We start from the raw sequence: 24128 nt of genomic DNA on the forward strand, positions 1-24128 counted from the left end.
CGTAGTCCCAAAATTGTACAAAAACTTCTCACCACGATATCTCAAAAACGGTAAGATATTTAGCTTTGAAACCAATTTTAATTGGTTCCTTGTAGTCAATTTAGGTTATATACCGGACCTGAGTTCTCAATTTTGGGGGGGCCATTCGGAAACTTATCCTGGAATAATTCATCTTAGTTTCTTATTACCTGAGACGTACCTGCTTCAGATATTTCAATCAAAAATTAGCAGCTGAGCTGCGCTTTGTTCCTCATATCGCAGGTGTCTCAAATTTACAATTTATTGGCTTCTCATTGTAATTTGTGAATCGAAATAAAAATATTCAGAGCAAAATTTTATTTTAAGAAATAAATAACCCTTTGCCTTATTTGCAATTGTCAATCTACCAAATTTTATTTACAATGTATTTCTATTTTAATTATAGCACTTAATTCGTGATAACGTATCATCGAAAGCAACGTGTGCATTGCGTGGAACGAGAGCGAGAGCTTGGTCGAGGTCGCGATCGATGAAGCAGACGGATGCGCGTATACGGAGGGAGAGAGGTGCGGCTAGTACGCCCCTGAAAGTGCACAGCGGACCGATCTATATGCAGCTATACTTTATATAGCATGGCACGCCACGTGCAGGACAACTTGGTACCTGGGTCACCGGGAGAAGGTCACAGGGTCGGGATTTCAACCTAGGTGCACGGTTCTCGAGCTTCGTGGGCGTAGCGGCAGCTGCGCTTTGCTCCTCGCGTTGCAGGTGCATTCGTTGCATCCAGAGATATTGAAATTTACAATTTATTGCCTTCTCAGACATTGTAATTTTTGCGGGTTGAAATAAAAATATTCGAAGGAAAATTTTACTTTAAAGAATAAATAAATAAATAAACGAAAGATTGTGGGTTTTAGTGATGGAATTCGTTTGATATCTGGCGGAGGAATCGAGCCACCGGTGTAACGATGAATAAGAGTATGTCGAGCTTGAATTGGCCTTGTACGCGAATACCATGGCGAAGGTCGAGGGTTCACGATTTCAAACAGGTGAGCTAGCATGTACTTATGCGCTCGTGGAGCCGCGTGTACACGCCTCGTTGTCACAGGTGCAACGAGGCGTGTCGTTTCTGCACGCTTCCTACCTGCCATATTTGCGATGAAGACATGTACATGTATATTTATAGTGCATTGTGTCTGTAATCAATCAGTGGAAAATTTTCTACGAATGAGAAAAAAAATAATATTAATTAACCAATGGCCCTCGGTGCGATTATTTGTATGGAAAAATCATTCGCTAGAGAAATCCTTATAAACGCGGCTGAGTGATTCTGAATCATTCTAAATAGCATTCTCGAAGGTATAAATTAACTGGCTGTATCTTGAAAGTCTCTTTCCATGAATAACTAAACGTACAATCACGTAATAGCCAGACAACTAAGGACATCAATGATTACACGTTGCTGTATCTCAACTTAACGTACTACCAATTTTCCATCGTGAAATGATCATTAAACCGTCTGCTATCGGTGATAATTTAAACCAACCTGCGTTTTGAATAGAAACAAACGAAAATTAGAAAAGATTGTTCTTTGATTCCGGGCAAATTAAAAGCGCAACCGGAAAGTTGGTCTCAAGGTTTCAGTTATAGGCAAAGACGCGAATCCTCTGTTCACCGGGTGAACGTTAATAAAATTAGTCAACTAACGTCAACGAGATTACGTAACAACGACGATCGTGGCTCGTTCGAGGGTAAGAAGGTCGTTAATTACCAGGAAGATTCGTGCTGACCTTTACGCATGGATTTCAATTGTTTCCAAAGAGGAGATCGTTGTACCAACGATTGTTTTCTGGGAATGGAAAGGAACCGTGTTCTATCGAGTTTCAAGACCGAACGGAAGCGTTTCCGACACTTTCATGGACGAGCTTCTAAAATTAAACGCTGTAAATTCAGCGTTAAAATAGCTATTAGAATAATTACACTTACGCACCTGTTCGTTAATTAACATATCTACGACTGATCATTTTTCATCCAGTCGGAATTGTACGCCTTCGGGGTGCATCAAGAATCGAAAGGTCGTGACAACAGGGATCTCGTGTCTGATAAGAGAAGACAACCGGATGTCTGGTAGATATACAGATAAATCGTGTCGGGATAACCGAAGAAGACGAATGGAACGAGTATTGTGTAAGCTTTCCATAATCCAGGTAAAAATAGCCGGATCGTGTTAAAGAGACGACCATTCATAAGAGAAAGGAATGGAATTTAAAAAATTTATCCATCGATCCTAAGACGCAAGCGGTGCGTCGTCTATCTTAAACGTTTTAACGCAACGATCTGATCGATGGCTTTTCCTTCTCCCCATGCTGGTACCGATATCTTATGGGCATGATGATGGATGCGCATCCAATGATTCTCGCATCACGTACGAGAATTTTCTGCACGTGTCACGGTGCAAGACGTGATCTTCTTACCCATGACACGCCCAGCAAACTGACCACCATAAACAAACGTGGTACGATCGGAGATCTGCATCGCGATGCATTCTTCGATGCGCGGTCATATTTCGTTGTCAGAGAATCAAGATTACAATCTATTAATTTTTCTTCTTTTTTTTCAGATTTACTCAGGTAATTCCTTACCTAAAGACGCGCTTGAATCGCTTATTAACACCAGGATCGTTCCGTTACGATTGCGTATGCCGATGCATCCACGTAATAGATACATCTAATCGGTCACTAGCCACGTCTGACAACGTGACTGCAATGAACGATCGCTTCCTGCATCGCTGCACTCTCTCTTTCCACCGCGATTTCGATTGCGTCCAGTTTGATTTCATCTTCTCTCGGAATAAAAGAAAATGAATGCTGATTAATTGTATATTTTTTCCAGAAATGTATAATAATTTTGAGAGAAATAAAAATATTCGATATCCGACGATAAAACGCATCAGCGAACTACGCCCACGCGAAGCTCTGATCTAAACCGCAACCACCGGGCAGAGGTGTGCAAGTACGCGATTCGTATAGAAGTGCACCGACGGAGGCTGCACTTCACGGCTGGTTCGCATCGGTGCCAAGGTTGCGATCGTGTGCTGGTGCGTGGATTAACCGAACCAGCACGAACCGCTCCGACAGTCTCGCGTGATACTCTTATCAAACGCTGCTGCACGTGTATGTGCGTTACGTACTGCGCACGGTGCGCGTGGATCAGCGGTGCTAAACGAATGAAATTAGAAAAAAATTTTCAGTCACCGGAAGTGACTGTGGAATAAAAATGAAAGTACGAAATTAAATTGGAAAGTCTAAATACGCACAGGTGACGAGTATTTAATTAGGAACGATTTTAATCATTTCGAGGGGAAGAAAAAAAAATGGTAAAAATGTGTAAAACTGGAAATGCGTTATGCGGCATGTTGGCCGGTAATAGGGGCCACGCGATAACGCTCGAAATGCCTCATAAATCGTGACAGGGGCGTAGATAAGGAAGCGCATGGCGTGACCTTCTCGCGGCTAGCGTTTGCGGGCAGATGTAAGGACGCATTTAAAGTCGCGACTGATAACGCGATCGCTTGCTAGACGTCTGCGCGCGCAACAATTTTTCGCTCGCGAATTGCACCATTCAGGTTCCAATAGCCGACCTTCACCCTAAGCGACGCCGTTTAACGTCGTGCGTGCGCGCGCACCAGCGCATGCGCCTAAACGTTTTCCGCTACGGGTATGATATATCGGAATTAACGTGACTCACTTCGCGTTTTAGATATCGATGCCCCCTGAGATAGATAAAGTCGACGGTGAAACAGTTTTTTTTTTAATACTAATTAGCGGGAAGCCTTTAACTATTATAGTAATTAATCCTTTCTATTTCTATTTAAGTACAATTAAAGTTTGGAGAAATTAACATTAGCACTGAAGAAATTAAACAGACCAAGAGTTGCTTTGACCCTATTCGCAAAAGCTACTCAAGTAAAGGGTTTAATTATGCATGCAATTACGCTAATGTTTATGATATATCGATTAATTCGATGTAACCTTCGTGTTACCCTATTAATTCATCCCAATGCACTTGCAATGTATTTCTATATTAGATCATCTAACGTCTAAGAAAAATAATCGTAATGGTCCATTAAACAATTATTATGAAATAGTAAACTCTGTAATCTGTGTAAACAGAATCTGTTGTAATGGAAGGATTAAAATGAAAAATTGCACTGTCGCGTTTGGAAACAAGGCGAGCATTGTGAAATAGAATTGTAACAGAGATAATTTCGAGAACCGTGAAGAGATAAGAGCGAGCCTTGAGAATAGTGCTAAACGACCGTCTACCACCATCGTGATAATTATTCGCGTTTCACAGTCGGCGTCGTTTATGTACCATTAGAACCTCGAAGTTTGCGGGATGACACCTGTTTCAGGTGACATCAATTTTAAGGGGCTATACCAGTGTAACACTTTTGAAAAATCGATATTTTTGCAGTTTTTGAAAGTCTATACTCTCTAGAATATCGTATTAAAATTTTAAGGTCGAATCTCAAATAGTTTAGGAATGGCAGCGTTCTAAAGAGTAACTGCTGGCATGTCAGAAACGCGTTTTTCTCAAATTTGCTGCAGCTCTAACTCGAATACAAATTATTGCATCGACTCGAAACTTTTTTCAGCGTGTTCAGTAAATGTTTTGTCATACCATCAACTAGGATTTTTATGATTGGATGAAAAATGTCAATTTGGCATTAAAAAAACTACTATTCTTTTAGGCTAAATTCCAAACTTTTGTTCAAAACCTCGCCATTTTGTCAGATTTTGATATGTTTCAAAAATCCTAGTTCATGGTACGGAGAATACCTTCTAGTTTAACAGCGTTTTTGATATTTTTCATTTTGCTGCAAGCACTGCAGCAGTGGAGCAACTTTTTTTTTAGAGCCCTTTTTTTTGGGAGATTGTTTTTTATTATTTTTGTACCAAAAAATTATTATAGATATATGATTCGTAACTAAATACATCCCTGAAATTTAAAAACATTGGATGTAATATTTCTTTAAAAAAAAAATCCCGAAAATCACTTAATTTTAGAGCGGCCACACTGGTATAGCTCCTTAATGAAAAAGAACCTAAAATTAAATTTCAATTGTCGATTGTCCAACATCATCGTCCGAAGGTTAAAAAATTGTTTCTTTTACAATTGCATAAATATTCTTTTTACGTCGTTATGCGCGCTTGTAAAAAGCTTTCAAAGTACGATGTCACTCGTTATCTTGCTCGTATAATTCTCGTGAAACGTGCGTAAACTAACGACAAAAGAATGCCGGTGACTGGCGATTCGGTGGAAAAACTTGCACAAAGGAAACAGTCTCTTCCCTTTTTTCGCGGGAAAATGAAAATATACATACAGGTGTTGCCGCGGGACCAATGCTGGGCCTGAGTCCCTTGGATGATGGCCGTCACCGACGTCATCGGTCTCTCCTTCTTCATCATCTTGCCCGTCTTGATCTTCCTGCTTTCACTCGTCACTTTTACTTCCTTTTCTTCGACACTCGGGTCGTAACAGTTAGATATTCAAACGAAACACGCGCGATACCCTGTTAGCGTCATTTCGAAACACGAGAAAATGATCGTCCGCCTCCTGATTCCCTTAAATAAGATCAACCTTCTCTCTTTTGGTATCAATTTGGTTTCGTTCACTGCACTGCTCTTTGGTTCTATCAAACGGTCGATTCTCGATCGCTCTATTATCACGAAGAGAAAATAATTTTCAGAAATTAATCGCGTCCAATTAACCCTCGGTTAGTGGATGGAAAAATTTTCTGCCATCCACTATACCGAGGGTTAATTCGGAATACAATGAAACGATTTGAAAATTTTTCGAACAGGAAAAATTATTCACGGCCTATCCGTTCCTCGTTGTTCGCTCTGTTCCCTATTATTTTTAATAAGAAAGCAGCTACATCATCGTATTAGTGGGATCTAGATAGGGTTTCCATCGGATTGACTAATGGATTAGCAACGTTATCCATATATTACCATAGCCAAAGAAGGAATTCTATCTTTTGCTTAGTCGACGAGAAACTTATTCGTCATGGTAGCAAAAAGCGAAGGATGGAAATCTGGAAACAAACGCGGTTTCCAAGAGCAATGGCCATCGACGCAGAAGACACTTTTGTTAAAATATATAGTTGGGGGAAACTTCCGAAAGTTTACTAGCCCCGTCACCCTAGGTGGATGAGGTTCTGTATATAGGTGCTTTAGGACACGAGAAATCGAATGAGACCAATTACAGAGCTGGATCTCTAACCGTTTCAGAGATACACGTAACTATTGGTTAGTCCATAAGCTGGACTTAACTAGAGATAATTGTCACAAATGACATCATAAACTGATTCTCGGAGGTTACTACATCTAACCCTAACCCTAACCGTAACCCTAACCTATAGAGGTTGTCCGGTGGCACCCAAAATCCCGACAGCCAAAACTCCGCGTTCTTGGTTAGGTTAGGTTAGTTCTGTGTAACTTTTTGTAAGGTTAGGTTAGAGTTAGGTTTAGGTTAGGCTAGGGTTAGAGTTAGGTTTAGGTTAGGTTAGGGTTAGAGTTAGGGTTAGAGTTAGGTTTAGGTTAGGCTAGGGTTAGAGTTAGGTTTAGGTTAGGCTAGGGTTAGAGTTAGGTTTAGGTTAGGCTAGGGTTAGAGTTAGGGTTAGAGTTAGGTTTAGGTTAGGACACCCAAACTTTTGGGTGTCGGGATTTGGGGCTGTCGGGATTTTGGGGTGGACCCAGAGGTTGTCACCCTCCTAGTGAGACAAATTCCGCCGATCACTGGGCCGAATGTGAGTATATTTGTAATTGGTCTCATTCGATTTCTCGTGTCCTAAAGCACCTAACCTAATCCACCTAGGGTGACAGGGCCTTCCGGAAGTATATCCTACAGTTGCATCGTTTAACGTGAATTCCTGCAGTTGTTACGGTACACCGACCTTGACCACAACGTATATGTAGGCAGAAAATGTGTTGCGCTTCCATCGCGATGGTGACAATCATCGGCAGAGAGAAAACAATGCTTACGTAACGCGCGAGCAATTATGCAAAATGCAAGTATGCCTGTCCACGTGCATGCGCTAGGCTCCGGTGCATCTCCTATTCTTCTTGCGTCGCGTGTATCCGCTCGTAACATAGCGAACGATAATACTAGCCCGAGCGAAACCCGACTCTATACTGTTACGTAAATCCTTCGAACAAAGGGGCAAGAGAAACACGGTTGAAGGACTGGCATAACAACAAGGCTATATCTCTCTTCCCCCTTTCTCCCTTGTACTTGGTGGTAGCCTTTCGATCGATTTTTCACCGGCGATCGATCATCCTGCTCAACGGGGGAGGAAACTGGAGGACGCATTTCTAATGGCACTCCGCTTGCGTCGGGGTTGAAGTTCAAGGTTACCGCCGAAGAGGCTACGTCACACCCTGTCTACCGGGAAAGAGGAATCGATACGAACCGGGTGTTCTGGAATTCTGTAGCAGATAAGAAACGTAATTTGCAGTTTCTGTTTTAACACGTTGATTGCCAGGCAAATGCTATTGAAAATTTCATTAAATAATATTTGTATTTTCCAAAAATTTTATTTATTATTTTCAGAATATTTTATTTCCAATACCTAATAAAAATTTTCTAATTAAATAACCAAATTCCCAAAAATATACATAATGGCTTCCTTTGGCAATTCAAGTGTATATCTAATAAAAATTTTCTAATTAAATAACCAAATTCCCAACAATATAGATACTGGCTTCCTTTGGCAATTCAAGTGTATACCTAATAAAAATTTTGTAATTAAATAACCAAAATCCTAATAATATAGAAATTCAGGTGTATACCTAATAAAAATTTTCTAATTAAATAACCAAAATCCTAATAATATAGAAATTCAAGTGTATACCTAATAAAAATTTTCTAATTAAATAACCAAATTCCCAATAATATAGATAATGGTTTCCTTTGGCAATTCAAGTGTCACCCAAATATGGGTGACATGGCATTCAACGTGTTAAGGGAGGTCCACCCTCCGACTACCCCGACAAGTTCAAAGTGTTCATTTGAACCGAAAATAATTTTCGTTTCACAAACTTTACAGAGAATCCTAATCCTAAACTCAGTCGATGCATAATTCCCGACGCGAAGGGTAGGGAACTGCAGTAGAAGAGCAAAACCTAAAAACATGTTTACAAGCCTCCGCGACGAAAGAGGAACCGGGCGTTTGTATGCATTTGAAAAAAGGAAGAAAGAAAAAAAGGAGTCGCCCGTTGCATGTGGTGCAGTAGTACGTCGGTGTGGAGGTCAGACGGGACCTTAGGTACTGCATAGAAGATCCAAGAGAGAAGGATGAGCCCGAACTGCGCACTTTCGCAGTTAGGGGACGATGATTCACGGACGCGCGCAGCCAATGTACCCGATGCGCATAAACATGCAAAACAATTATATTTATTACATTATTCGTTTCATAACCCGTCTTATTTTCAGTGGAAGCTCAACGAAAATAACTCCGATCGAAAATATAAATTCCGATATACGAGGCACGTCGCAACGGGTTCTTTCAACCGAAGATAAATCGCTCTGTTATGCGTTTTCTTGATTCCGAAACGAAGAATTCTTTTTAAACGATCATCGAATTATATAATGAAAATAAACCTTTCGTTACAAATTTTCTACCTTGTTTAATTTTCAAAATTATGAAAAAATGAAATAGGAAACTCGAATGCACTTTAAGTGCAACGAATAATGCACCAGGCGATAATTGATCGAAATACACTCGAGATCACTCGAGACAGCGAATTTCGAGGGCAAAGAGTTCGCTTTGGCACGTGCGATTCGACGGGCATTATAATGGTAACGTGCTGCTTGAGAAATGACCGCAACAGAAGTCACGTTTGATTACGACACCGTGGCAATATACTTTGCACGATCGATAATGTATATGCCATCCACCGACACTTTTAGCGTCGTCCACTTGGTCTTTGGCACCGAAAAGACGATGCAAAACATTCCTGACGTCATCCGAGATGCACCGCGAACTTCGTTTTCAATCGATTGCAATGTAAAAACGCGGCAGGTTACCGAAAACGTTCGATTTCGTGCTTGGGTAATTGAAAATAAATCCCTTAAAAGAATTGCATCATTTGGTGATGGTAAAAGTGTGGTAAAAGTTACACGCAATGAAGAAGCACGGTGCGACGCGTACAACATTCCTTCTTTACTAATCCACGAAGGTCGTGTTACATTGTTACGCAAAAGAAACGAACGCAGTCGGACGCAATAACTGCAAGTAGCAATGCCATGCGTTTTACTCGTATGGCTACCGCGCACCACAAAGGGTCCAGCTTATCTAGAATATTAACAGCAAATATTGGTTATCGCTTTTCGAGCTGCACAGAGGAGATAAAAAACACATGCCAAGTATAACCCTTGAATTTTCATCCTCGGACACTTTTTCACTTTTATTTTATAAATTTTGGAGAACCGTCTGACTTATGATTGACGCGCCTCCCTTTATTTAAGGGCGAATGCATTCGGCGCAGACATTATTATTTGAGGGAGAGTATATCAAACTGCTGAATGCAAAAATATTGAAAATTTATAAAATTTCTAGAAAATTATTTATTAAACCACCCTTAACCCGCGGAACCGAATTTTTGACTGGTAAAGAAGATACGATAATCTATTCTACTCTGGACATTTCGGATTCCAAATGCAAATCCTTTCCCCGTATTGCACGTGAACGGCATACCATTCAGGATTTTTGATGGTTGCAGTGCGGCCGAGCGGGAACCGGAGTGGACGCGTTTCGCGAACTCGGTATCCTTTTATTTCCCACCTTCCTATCGACGCGGAAATTTCCTACACTCTCGATTTTACATCTCCCACGAGATTATCGTGTTTCCACAGGCGGTTACGAACTTCCTAGAAGCCCACACGAATCTAGCAGCGAACGACGGAGGTACGGATAACGCACGCGACTAGGAACACGTTTCTCGTCACGAGGCAGAGTTCGCACACACGTGCCCGGGAATCGAGCACGCGGGGCGCCAGGAACGCTGGCTCGCCGTCGGGCCGAATAAAACGTTGGTAGAAAAGAGGAGAAAGTGATTTAGGCGTGATACCTTCGCGCGCGTACACGTCGAACCGACTGACTGACTCAATGACTGACTGACTGACTGACTGACTAACTTGGAGATGCACGGCGCTAAAGGCAACTGAGTGCCAGCCGGCCGGTCTGGCTCGTTGCATGTGAGCGTGCAGCCGGTAGAGAAGCGAAGTGGGGAGAGGGAGGATAGAGGAAGGGTGGAAGAGGAGAGAGGCAGAGGCACGGAAGAGAGGGACCGATAGAGGATCCAAGAGAGGAGGTGAAGGACGAAGAGGAGGCGATGGAGGACGAAAAGGTGGTGGTGAATCGAGAGGGGGGGAGAAGGGGGGGAAACGCAGACTCGCGAACGAGTGCAACCGAGTCCCTGTCCCGATGGGTGACGTTCCGTCTCTACTTGCACTTTTCTTCGCGGAAACAATGTCGGGCAACGATGTCTAATACTACTTATCTAGTAGTTAGAGAAATTTTAATCAGGCACAGATTTCATTGGAGGCTCGCGATTTTATTTTTATTTATTAATTTAGAGCGATTATTGCAATGGCACCCTTGGATGCATTTTTGAATGCATTTCGAGTGCCATTTAAAAACTTCGTTTTTTGCGAGTTTGGTTCGTGATAGGAGGGGAAGAAAGGAGAGACTCAGAATGATAGAGAAAAGGCAGAAGACAATAAAAGGAGAAGAGGAAAGAAGAGAAGAGAGAAACGTAGATAGAGCTTGCGCCATCATTGTCGAGCTTAAGAGTCAAGTTCTAGTGCACGGCCGAAACGGGAGAATCGACCTCCCCTCTTTCCGTCCCCTCCACGAGCACGCGGTGGCTCGTCCAGTGGTGCACGGGTGGGGGAAATGATCGAAAGGGAAGGGGAACGAGAATGCTTTGCAATGTCGAGCGTGCGCGGCGGCGAGCCTTGCATGGGATTCTACCAGGTGACCGAAATATACATATCTCGGCTAAAATAAAATTGCAAAAATTAAAAAAAAAAAAATGATTGTTAAATTAAAATCCCAGGACTATACGATGCGGGATTATAGTCGCAACTACCTGAAAACTATCAAGTATCTAACTCTTTCTTTGTTAAACCACGCGCTAGGAAAAGAATATCCTTGCAACAGCCTTTCGTGGAACAGAGGACGTCCACTAGCAAGAGCAGTCTCCCCTACCGCACCTGTTACGATACCTCCTCGATTTACTACCTACGACACATGTACACGCAACGAACTAGACACACCCGCTGTTGTTCTCAGTCTATCGAGGAAGCATTGTAGTCAAGGAAGATCGCTTTACTGAATCCTGATGCATAATCGCTATAGAGTTCTAGGTTGCGTAGGGCCTAAGTACCGTGCGTCGCCGACTCTCCGGACGACGCAACAAAGTGCAAGGAGCACAGTTTGGGAGCTTTAACTGTCAGAGATGCAGTTTCCTCTATGAAATAACTTTCGGAGGAAACTTCCGAAAGGCCTCCTCAGCCTAGGACAACCAAACTTCGGATTTATAGTAAATTGAGGGACGAGAAATCGAATGAGACCATTTTCAGAAATGGCAAATAAACCGTTCTCGAGATATATAGGATATTCTAAAGGCGTGGGACCCCCTATTATCTCGGTAAGAACGCATTTCCACGGAAAATGACTATCCTAACCTAACCCTAACCCTAACCTAAAGTTAGAACGCATTTCCACGGAAAATGACTATCCTAACCTAACCCTAACCCTAACCTAAAGTTAGAACGCATTTCCACGGAAAATGACTATCCTAACCTAACCCTAACCCTAACCTAAAGTTAGAACGCATTTCCACGGAAAATGACTATCCTAACCTAAACCTAACCCTAACCTAAAGTTAGAACGCATTTCCACGGAAAATGACTATCCTAACCTAACCCTAACCCTAACCTAAAGTTAGAACGCATTTCCACGGAAAATGACTATCCTAACCTAAACCTAACTTTAGGTTAGGGTTAGGGTTAGGTTAGGTTACTATAAATCCGAAGTTTGGTTGTCCTAGGCTGGTAGGGCCTTTCGGTAGTATACCCAACTTTCTTATAAAACAACGTGTATACAATTAAAGCAGACATACTGTATATAAACCAAGATCGTCGCGTGTCTGGATTCGTTGCAACAACTCGTTCAAGCTCAACTCTTTGTGTGGCTGTGTGCGCGCGCAGAAACGGCGATCGCGTATAAGTGGTCGTCAAGGTTAGCCACCTACTCGCTATCGTGGGCTCGTGCACACTCTCTCGGATGCATTTGAGTCGTCTTGCCAGCTTTGAAGTTTATTATGCGCTCGCTGAGAATCGAGGAAACGAATCTCTTCTGCGGGCTGGCTCGCGTTTCAGCCTTTCAATCCAACGAAAAATGTACAATGTCAGTTTTGATTTATAAAATTATACTTAGTCTCCGTTCCCAATGTTGACGGTTGAAATTCAATGACCGCCACTGTCTAAAATTAGGGAATAGCCTTTAGGACCGTGCGTCGCCGACTCTACGGACGCATCCTTGGTAGCTATAGCGAGGCATAGCGCGAGGATCCTTGCTCGTTTTTGCGAACAGGTGAGTAGGACGAGAAAAGGTTAACAGGACTCGGCGATATTCCGTTTACATTCTTCGTCGGAACTGGTTTCTCCCTCGACGGGGATGTTGCACGGTCCTTTGGACCCTAGGAAGATTGCCAAACACCAGAGAAGAATCAACGACATTAAAATTCGCACGCCTATGGAGACGATATACCATAAATAATAACGAATTATTATTTTCCGAATATTTCAAAAACAAATTTCGTTTTCTCTACAGAAGGAATATATCGGTTGCAACGGAAGCGTCGTAAATATATCTGTTCCCGGTATCTCATCAATCACGAGGGAACGACATGGAAGATATAAATCATAGGATTTCAGAGAAACGAAATTCGCATCATTTCAGAGCTGGTCGAGCGTGAACGTCGCCCCGTTTACAATAATTATGATTTATATCAGAATTCAAATGAACGTATGAAATAAAAAGCAGACGGCAGATCGAGAGCTTCGTAGGCTGATCAGGAATGCAATTCAAACGCCTCTATGTGCAAGCAAATGTTACATTGAATACGCGGAAGGAAACAGAGAGACAGTAATAACATCCGTTCGATTAAGATGCGACGGAAGCGTTGTTTGAATACGAAGGAAGCCGAGGCTGTGAGAGAAAGAAATGGCTCCCACCGAAAGAGAAAAAGGAACGAAAGAGTGCAGGAGAGAAGAAAGCAGCAACCGCGGTGCAGCTGTTTCGGTTAGGCCCGGTTGCACAATGCACAAAGTTCGGGTTCTAATTCTAAAGCCGAGTACCAATCAGCCGTTGCATTGTTCGCCAATGAACGCTGGCGATTTTTCGGGGTTAATCGTTCCTTGAAACCTAATAAGCGACGTGCACGCGGTTGGACGTCCGTCCTCTCGAGAACTGGAGGCTCGAAAAGAAATCCTGGGAATGGGAAGCGCGACTGCGACTATTTTTATTGTACACGCGATATCGAGTGATTGGACGGTTGAAGTATCGCTCGTTCGTATCGAGAGAAATAATACGAGTTAAGCGAAGCGACTCTGACGTGCATTTAACCCGCTATTAATAATGGCCGTTTACAAGGAACGAGAGGATGATCAATCAGGTCCGGGTGGAAGGGATGTTGAAAGCAGACAGCAGGGAATGAGAGTACAGTCAAGGACAACGTACGTGACCACCGCATTGCGACGACAGATAGTTGGTATTACCTCTTTAAGTGACATTAAGGTGGGTGGACACCTCGACACTTAGAGAGGTACCCATTAGGAGCTTTGAATTTGGGTCCAAAGGGTATGGCAGTGTAAGATGGTCAAAAGTGCCCTTGAAACCGATTTAAAAAAACCCGTTATACAGCAAGTTTCAACCCTGTATCTCGACCGAGAGGGTAGTTACAGGGTAAAATTGAAAAAACGGTTTTTGCCATATTTTTCTCATTTATTGGTATTCAAAAAATCTGAAAAAATTCTAGAATATTCTAGACATGATTCTTTATGATTGTGAATTTTTTCAGATTTTTCGGTTGCAAATCCTAGGGGTGAAAAATCAAAAAAGCAAAAAAAGTTGAAAAATTGGGATTTTGGGTAGAAGCTTCTGAGACACTAGATTTTTACTTTTACAGTAGTTAGATATTAGCATGACTGGTGTCCTCAATTTTTTTAGATTTTTCAGTCAGGTGCGCCGTGTTGAAAAAAATCAAAAACCTATGAGATAACATGAGAAATACTTTCGATTTTTACATTTCCTTTACAGATTTAGTGTATTATGTAATTTCTAACATTTCTACACTGGATGAAGCAAGATCTGAGTGGAGAGACTGAAGTTATTGTAAATAACTGACAATTACGCTATACCCTTTTAACAATTAAAAAAGAAACAAATCATTTGGAAATTTGTCAGCTGCTCATCTTTTAATTTTTGGGAACCTGAATAAATTGAACAGGTGCAGTATTGTCTCTCCAAATGGCCACTGATTTAGGTCCACCTGATGCTAATTAGAAAAAGAAGCAATTTAAGAATTCAAGTGGAAAATGGCAATAAAATTAAAAAATGGTGGGGCAACAATTTTCCATGGTCCTGAAAAGCTAAACTCACCAAGAAACAAATCATTTGGAGGTTTGTCACCTGCTTATCTTTTAATTTTTGGGAACCTGAATAAATTGAACAGGTGCAGTATTGTCTCTCCAAATGGTCACTGATTTAGTTTCACCTGATGCCAATTAGAAAGAGAAGCAATTTAAGAATTCGAGTAGAAAATGGCAATAAAATTAAAAAATGGTGGGGCAACAATTTTCCATGGTCCTGAAAAGCTAAGCTCACCAAGAAACAAAGCTCCTAGGTGATTGTATAAATAGTTCGTTCACCCGATACGCTTGAGACCGATCCAAAATCGTGTGTGCTTCGCGAATGTATTCTCGACCCGACGAATGACGAGCCAGAGTTAATTTCTTAAAGACAAGACATTCACGAGACGCTATTTACAATGTTAGATCGAATGGAAATGAACGGAGAGACGTGTAAATATTGAAGGTACAAATAGAGAAGTGTTGAAACTGCGGTTGCAAGGATAACAATTAAAATAAACAATCAAAGTAACTCGATTTCTTCACGCCTTTTTTTTATATTTCCCCCTTTGGTTCTCCCTTCGGACCATGAGATAAACCTTGACCAAGTTAAGGATAACCGCATTAAAGCTCCACTCTCTGGTAAGCCAATCAACCGAAGAAAGTGTTTAACGGAAGATAAATTATTCGATGTTCTTAGAAGTATAAAAATATTTTGATATCATTCGTCACTTACCCGATGAAACACCGCAAGATCATTTTTATTCTAATCAGAGTAGAAGACCGTGAAACTCACCTGAAACAAAATACAGAATCAATTAGAAATTTGCATCCAATCATTAACAGGTGATTATAATTAATTCGATAGCAGGCGTGATAAAAATAGCGACTGATAATAGTTGGTGAACCAGAAGAATTTTTTATTCCAAGTCTGTAATTACAACGATGAATTGCCTTCATCCAAGCCAATTGGCTTTCTTGAATAATTAATCATGTTTGAAAAAGGGATCAAAGTTGGTAAAGGAAAAAATTGCAGTTGAAACTGTCGAGTGAAATATACCGTGTGAAAGAAAATGGTATTGGTGGAATAAAAAAGTAGCAAAAGTGTCATTATATAAAATGTAATTTCGAATAAAATGATTTTACGCTTCGATCAACAGTGTGTCTCGGTTCGAGGTGATTACCAGCCGTGACCCAGCCGTTTCTTTGGAAAATCCGCACTTGACCCAATTCCTTGCAACGCTCGCGATTTTCCCTGGAAGCTAGAAAAGCTTCGTCGCACGAATCGCGTTTCGCTGTGAAATTGCACGAGGAACCTTGACATTCCCGGGAGATCGGTAAATGGAAGCTCGTCACGTGAAGTGTACTTCCGAGGGCCTTGTAACAGGAAATCACCCCGGAGCTTTCTCGAATAACCGAACGAGGGTCGTTCGCGTCGCTAAATATACATTCCGTCCCGGTGAACCGTGGTACCTCGTAACGAGTTCAAACTAACAATAACAATTTTCTGAATTTCTATTTTCCCGATACACGAAACAGTGCGTTTTGTACATTGATCTATATAACTGGATACGATATACGACGTTTCAGCATAGCCGTACTCTGGGATTTTTCAAAATCGCCATCTTTGAGAACCAACCGCTTCGTCTCCTGGCGAAGGGCGCCGACATTAAGGGTTTTCGATTGTCATGTATAAACTTACTCACTGAATGTAAAATATAATTTTTGAACGAAACCAGTTAATAAGTAACTTATACCGTGGTTCACCACAGTCCATAACTGCGACGCTCATGTTGGAAGATGGTGGGGGAACGCAGCGAGCTCTCTGCCAATCGCTTTCCACTTCGTTTGGGAGTATCGCCAATCAGGGCGAAGATGCGCACTGGAGATGCGCGAAGAACGAGAACTGGTCTTTTCGCAGTTATGGACTCTGGTGAACTGCGGTATACACATTGTATTTGTGTATTATTTTATCTACTTACGTATACTTTTAGTTGTATTTTTACTTGTATGTTTTGTACATATTCTATTTATAAACTGAACTAATTAATTAATAAAAAATATATATTGTATATAATATAATGCAGTACATATAGTAGTGTGTGGAACAGCTTAGTTTGATGCCCTTCGCCAGGAGGAGAAGTGGTCAATTTTCAAAGCTGGCAAATTTGAAAAATCGCAGGCGTAGAGCGTAATGTCGTATCCTGTTATATACAGGGTGATCCTCTCGCTACGCAACCCAAAGGAAGTGCCGCCACAATAGAATGTAGAAGTCGACATCCCATTTCTGTCATCGCTTACTTGACCCCTGCAGCGAAGACGGCTGTGTGCGTGAAAATGTGTGTAATGAGCAGAAGAGTCCCATTTAAATGCTGCGGAAAACAGAATATTTTCTTAATATATTTTCACGCACACAGCCGTCTTCGCTGCAGGCGGTACTTCCTTTCGGGTAGCGTAGCGAGAGGATCACCCTGTAGATCAGTGGTTTTGTAAGTCTTTCTCAATAAATATCAAAATTCATGGATTGTGCAAAACAAAAGAACAATGCGCGTTGCTGGAAACGGGAGAACAATAAAAGAGGACTTCGATGCTGAAATATAGGTCAGACAAATGAGCCAGGATTATCGCAAAGAATGCGATGCGCCACGCGTGACTAAAACATTTATGTAATTCCGCGTGGTATTCAAATGAAGGAAAGGAAAAAAAGAATCTGTATGGTTACTTGGAAGTCGTTGATCAAAGAAATCGTCGAAGGTAAGGTACAATTACTTACTCAGCTTTATCCATTTCCTGACGTATTTTATAGCCAACTGCATAACGAATCGTTTGCGTAATGACGAATAGAAATAGAAAAAAAAAATTTAATTAAAATCTATGGTTACCGTTCCAGGGTTAAAAGGACGGCCATCGAGGTGTTAATCCTTTAACTGCGGGTGTGGTTTATAAACCACATACTAAAATTATAGCCAGAGGTGGGTGTGACATATAAACGTGTTAATTTTTACTAATATCAAATAGCGGCTGTGGCTTATATACCAGTAAAATAAAAATAAAATAAATATAATATCACTTTAGTAATATAATTTAAAATCAGAGCGATCGGCTGTGCTAAAAGTACCAGCAGTTAAAGGGTTAATTTAAAAATGAAAAGGATGACTAGAAAAAAAAAGAATGATTGAAAATGAGGAACCTGTTGGCCATGATGGCGGAGAAACGTGAAAATAGGTCAGAAGAAGATTACACGAACGAGTGTCGTTATGCAGCCAGGTGGAGGTGGTTGCTATTCAGAAAACGTTTCCGAGATACGATACACCTGTCCCGGTGTCTGGAATCCGCGAGACCGGGAAGCTAAGAGCTCTGGTCAGAGTACGCAAAAGGAGGAGTTAAGTAGGTCAGTAGGTGAGTCGTGCTAAACAGTGCACGGGAGTGTCCCGACATTGACCTATATGTCTACTTTATGTGTGCACTTGCCTTCCCCTTCCGTGACCCCTCTTACTCTCTCCTTCATTCCCTCCTATCTCACTTTACCCGACCATCCCCACCCCGTTTCGCCGTGCACTTTCCAGCCAATTGCATATAGGGTCTGCTTGCACTTGCAGTGCACTTTCCCCACCATCGGGACGCCACCCCGGCGCCACTGAGCGTCCCGCCGCCACCCTCAACCAGACGCGATCGATGCCCTGACGACCCAACAATTTATAGCCACTGTCGAATCATCCAACACGGTTTCCCGGAAATTGCAATTCTCCTGATGAAATTTTTCGTAAACCGTCCCTTTTTCGAATTTCGATGGGACGGAAAATTTTCTGGGAAACGGGTGGGGCGACGCGATTAAATAGCCCATTAGTCGCCCGCAGCCCGCGTCTCACCTGTTAGCGGAAAGCCAGCTCGGTACCGACCTCGGCGGCGATACCGGTGCTAACGAAACGATTTCGCAATGCAATTTGCGTACGCGTACGCATGCCTGAGTGCGTGTAGCCTTGCGGAAATATAAATAGTGATCGTGTTAGAGAAGGAGAGAAACTTGAACGAACGAGTCAGTCACACTTGGCGTGTTTTTCTCACGCCTCGACTGTGCCGGACTCGAGAGTTTTAGCACGACGACGACCCTGGTTTGTTAGCTACGTTATGTAAAACTTACCGGTTGTGGGAAGCAGGCATTTTCCTCTTTAATCGCGGAACGATATTGCATTTAACTCAAACTAGATTCGGTAAGAGTTCCTTTCAGCACCCTCCTTTAATTGACTCAAAAATTACCAGGCAAACTTCTCATTAGTTGTAAATCAAAAAAACATTAATGTGGAGGCGCGGAATTTTTTTTGGGATTCTAAAGAATGAATTTTATTATGGAAGCAAAAATGCAAAAAAAAAGTACAAAAATTTCAAAGGATAACCTAACCTAAACCTACCACCTAGCAGGATTTACTGGATATTTTTGCCATTGATTATGGCGAGCGAGAGAACAAAAGACGCGAGATGATATTGGCTCGTAGAGTTGCGATTGAGAAAGCAAATAAGATGGCGGCCGAAAATTGCAATCACAAACACCGTAACTGAACTGTCCACATAAATCACGACGGTGAATTGATGTGATTGATTAGATGAATTTAAAATCTCGTTGTTGTTGTTGTCTAAAAAAGTAAGATGGCGGTGATGAACCAAGAATTTCCTCGCTACGTGACTTACCCACGTGACTCTATTATGCGTGAGAAGGATTTTAAAGTCAATTGAAAGGGGGTGCTAAAAGGAACTTCACCTCTAGATTCTTCTCACAGGAGAAAATAGAATCTCACACGCGAGACGAATGTGTTTCTAACTGGCCCCACAAAAATTGAGACCTCAGGTTCGGTATATAACCTAAATTGACTACAATAAACCGATTAAGTTGGTTTCAGAGCTAGATGTCTTACCGTTTTCGAGGTATCGTGGTAAGGTTAGGTTAGATTAAGTTAGGTTCTGTGTATGCGCAATATCGAATAGCGCATGCGCAGTATTGAATAGCGCATGCGCAGTGTCGAATAGCGCATGCGCAGTATCGAATAGCTCATATGTAGTCCCAAAATTGTACAAAAATTTCTTACCACGATTTAATTGGTTTCTGTAAGTCAATTTAAATTATAACCTGAGTTCTCAATTTTGGTGGGGCCATTCGGAAACTTATCTCGCGAGACCCACGTAACTTTGAAATGAGTCGATATGAACAGTTTTCGAATCTATGTGCGAACCAATCAGAAGATGGACAGAAGCAATATGGCGTCGTACTAACCTGTCAAAGTACTTACGCTAAATACACTTTTTTCACACAATTGTATTTTTTAAACTATTGCTAAACTTGCATTTTCGAATGTTTTGAAAACTATAAGATTTGATACTTTTTATTCAAAAATTGTTGGTCCCCTAAGACGAAGTGCAGCCTATTTTCTTTTTTTTTTTTAAATAATTTTGCAATTAAGTCCGATGGAATTTCTGTTCTTAGTTACGTGACTGATTACTTACCGAGTAACCTACTTTACCTTTTCACCCCAGAAACCTAGTAACTCTCATTCATAGTCTCGCATGAATGATCCGCAATTTATTCGCGACGTAGCGTTCGATTCGTATTTCGTTCGCTTGCAATTTCTCTATCGAATGAAAATAAAAAAAGGAAATGGAAAAAAGAGACGGAGAGAGTGAGAAAGGAAAAAATCGGGCAGATAAAAAGTTTCCGCTGAAAACAATTGCGTCGCCAACAGTACAGCTCGCGACGCGATTGTTTATCGAAAAACGATGCGTATGTAACGCGTTTTATCTTGGCTCGAGTATGCTTTAAAATTTCATTCTCATTTTTCTTTTAGCCATTATCGCACGTGTCCGAGCGTTGCGCTGGTCATGCACGAGGATCTTTCAATTTCAGGAGGAAAATTTTGAAAAGAATCGAAATTCGAAGAGACATATCAAATTGGAGCACGCGACGTCGATTCAGCTCGGACGACTTAAACGGAACAATTAGAGACTAAAGATGTAATCGAAGATACTTAACGCTGTATTTACAGTGAAATAATTGCGTGAAGCTTACATAATTGCAATGCGAGTTACAAAACCTTGGACGCATCGCGATCAATAAACTCTTCGCAGCCGACGAGTCTATTTATATATTTAACACAAACACGAGATACTTTTGCATACTTATCGAAATTATCAATGATCGACGTTGCGGATCTCATACAATAAGCTTAAATGTATTTAACGTCTCGATGTATCTATAAATAGAAAATAAAGAAAAATCAGATTTTAATTCGATAATGAGTTTGTTTATTCGTAAATGTCCTTGTTCCCTTGCGCTATATTTCCCCTATCCTCTAACTCTTATATTTGAACTTCGTCGAATGAGTCAATTAGCAAGCTGTTCTAACATCTGCTGGTATCGTTTTCTTTCCCTCTGAACCACCATCCCGTATGCGCGTATACGTGTATATATACAGGGTGTCCCAGAAAGAGTGTTAGTCCTTTAACCTATTCGCTACGGCGGACTTGCTCGCGAATGCGTATTTAAAAAATAAAAATAGCAAAATAATAATCTCGTAATATATTAGGTCATCCCGTAAGTTCGTGCCGACTTTTGTACGTTACATTTCACGCCTCGATTTATAAACACAAGGCGAAAAGAAACCAATGCACTTCAGTTTATTTGTTTGAGGGCAGTCTAAAAGAGATTTTCGTGGAAATGGGATCGAGAAATAATGAACGCATTGATTTTTAACAATTAAAAATGATGAGTGAAATTCGTATTCATTTCCGACATCTAATGTTATATGAATTTCGAAAAGGAAGTTCGGTAACAATTGCGACAAACAATATATGTGCTGTTTGCGGAGAAAGTGCTCTTTCATCTCGTAACTGTAGAAAATGGTTTACATGTTTTAAAGATGAGAATTTTTGTTTAGAAGATGAGGAACGTTCTGGGCGTCTTTCTCAGACACAGGGAGACAAAATTCAAAATCTTGTAGAGAAATCACTTAATTTATCAGTTCAGGAGATATCAAATATTCTAGAAATACCAAAAACAACAATTCATACACATTTAATAACATTAACATATGGAACCGTTCAAAAAACGGCACGAACTTATGGGATGACCTAATAAAATAAAATGGAAATTAAATACGAGAAATCGGCAACCATAGAGATAACAATGTAATAATATTCTGCTCTACCAAAGTTAAAAATGAGTGACTATAGTCACAGTTAGTAGCGAAAGGGTTAAGGGGGTGGTAGCTGGGGTGATTCTGAACAAAATTTTCCTTTGCGAAAATGTTGTTTGAAGCTTCGTTTTTGAATTATTAAGGAAAAACACGTACATACGGGGTGTCCCTAAAATTCGAGCACTGTGTAGATAATTTGCAATCGGCGTTAATCGATTCGCCAAGCTTCAACGAAGCGATCGATTCGAAAACGAGTGCCGGTTGCATTTAATTTCGAGCTAACGACGAATCCGTTCTGCCGTGCCAATTAATGGGATAGAATTTCAACGCGTGGGCGTAGGACATGGACGTTCGCCATTTAGATACTCGAACCGGTCCTATCGGCCATCATCGTTCTGCAGCTACGTTTTCCTCGAAACACTTACGAGGATTATTTCTGTACTTTGCAAATGTCACGTGTGAATGAAATATATGAATGAAGCACGGAGGAATTTGTAACCCCGGTACCAGCGACCGATACCCGGGTCATTATGTATCCACACGTGTACCTTAATTAGGAATGTAAATACCTATCTTCGTTTATACAGACTCTGTATAAACAATTTTCTGATATACGAAACTTAAGGTTGTACGTGCTTGTCCATCGTCGACCTCGAATTTTTTAAATAACAGAAACAATGTTTTTGCATCACTGCCAGACGTATCGTTATTTGTACGAGACTTTCCGCGGGATAATCTTATCGTACCTATATCGGAGAGCAAACAAGTCGAATCAAAATTTTTCTTTTCCTCTCACCATTGCCATTCGCTCTAATAAGCAGGTTTTTCTTTGTCCTATTAAAAATGCATTTTTATGCAAATACGACGAGTTTGATTATTTTGGTAAAGGGGAAAGGAGATTAGGGTGCTCAGCCACCCCCTGTACCTAATTACGCGTAGGACATTATTACCTATAAGTCAACGGCCTTAGCCACTTGGGCCATACCGATACCCTGAGATCACCGAAGTCAAGCTAAGTCGACACGGTTTCGGCAAAAGATGGGTTACCGTGTGCTGTTGGCAACAAATAAGCGGATAGCGAATATGAATAAAAAAATATGATGTGAGGAATAAAACTAAAATATTATTAGCAGTCGATAATGTTCGTTCGAAATTGTCCCTAAAATACGCCGCCCTCATTTGGAGGTGAAGAATGCGAAACGCATCTGATAACGTCCAAAGCCTGGGAAACAGTTTATGTTATTACCTATAAATCGATAGCTCCTAATTGCAACGAACGAACAGGCGATACTTTAATGAAGCGTGATACGCTTCTGCGAGCAAACGGGTATCCGCATTATTCTACGGATTCGTTGCTGGAGTTATGGACGTTTACGACATCGTTACTATCTCTACGGTTACGTAAACCCGTTGCTTACACTGTATTCGTTAATAATTCATGGTGCATTAATTAGGATAAGAAACTAGGAAAGTACGAAGCGATAGGAGATAAACATTGCCTGGTAAGGTTTTTTTTTTAGACCCTGCTAGTGTTATTTTCTTAAATTAGGAAGAGACGATCTATTAATAGATCTTAACTGGTAACTCCGATAGATCCCACCTTACCGGTTATCGGTTAATAAAATTTCCGATCTGCGTAGTCAAGGAAACCTGATCGAAAAGGGCTACACGTCCGGTTTAGGCTGAAACTAACCCTTCGACGGTTACGTAATCTCCGCTCGACCTTGGGCTCAAGGCCAGAATGCAATTCGTCGAATTTCAAAGAATAAAGTGCACACACGACGAATACATCGAGTAAGACGGCACAATATGCGCGAACCAATATAATAAAGCATAGAATGAAGAATGTATGTTGTGGAGGGAGAACAAAAAGGAAGAAAAGATGAAGAGAGACAACATAGCAGGATGGAGGAAGAAAAAGGCAACGTAACTGGTAGGGAATAAGATAAAATAGGGATCCGGAGAAGAGAGGAACGCGTGCAATCGTGTAGTTCGACCTTGGGCTTATATAACAAGGAAGAATCTATACAGAAAGTGAAGGATCTCAGGAAAGAACTTTGAAGGGTGAAAAAGAATGAATTAAATATAAGGAACAGTCACAGACCTGCCCTCTGGTGGCGAATGAAAAATTTGAAAAATATCCGAAACGAAATTCTATTAATTATTTTCTAAATAAATAATTCAATTCGTTACGAGTTTTCTGAACTATATAAAACTTAATCTGTTATTCGTTCATTCGTTCAATATATAACACCTATTCGT

At 41.1% G+C, this 24128-nt stretch overlaps 1 protein-coding gene across 8 annotated transcripts in view; it reads right to left on the bottom strand.

The window, feature by feature from the left end:
- The window catches only part of LOC114875378 (retinoic acid receptor RXR-alpha-A), a 45247-nt gene that overhangs the window by 19595 nt on the left and 1524 nt on the right, over positions 1-24128 (bottom strand). For 4 of the 8 annotated variants that reach the window (XR_006829565.1, XM_029185581.2, XM_029185582.2 and 1 more), the window contains exons 1-2: positions 10116-10227; positions 5366-5701 (exon numbers count right to left, since the gene is read on the bottom strand). The exons of 1 other annotated variant lie outside the window; for it this stretch is intronic. Coding sequence is in view for 5 of the 7 variants with exons in the window: in XM_029185581.2 (XP_029041414.1) it covers positions 5366-5450 (85 nt within the window). In the remaining 2 variants the exon portion in view is untranslated. 3 more of the 8 variants (XM_029185580.2, XM_029185579.2, XM_029185584.2) reach the window with 3 other exon arrangements.

The sequence above is a fragment of the Osmia bicornis genome, chromosome 7 (genome assembly GCF_907164935.1).
Source record: "Osmia bicornis bicornis chromosome 7, iOsmBic2.1, whole genome shotgun sequence".
NCBI classification, from domain to species: domain Eukaryota; kingdom Metazoa; phylum Arthropoda; class Insecta; order Hymenoptera; family Megachilidae; genus Osmia; species Osmia bicornis.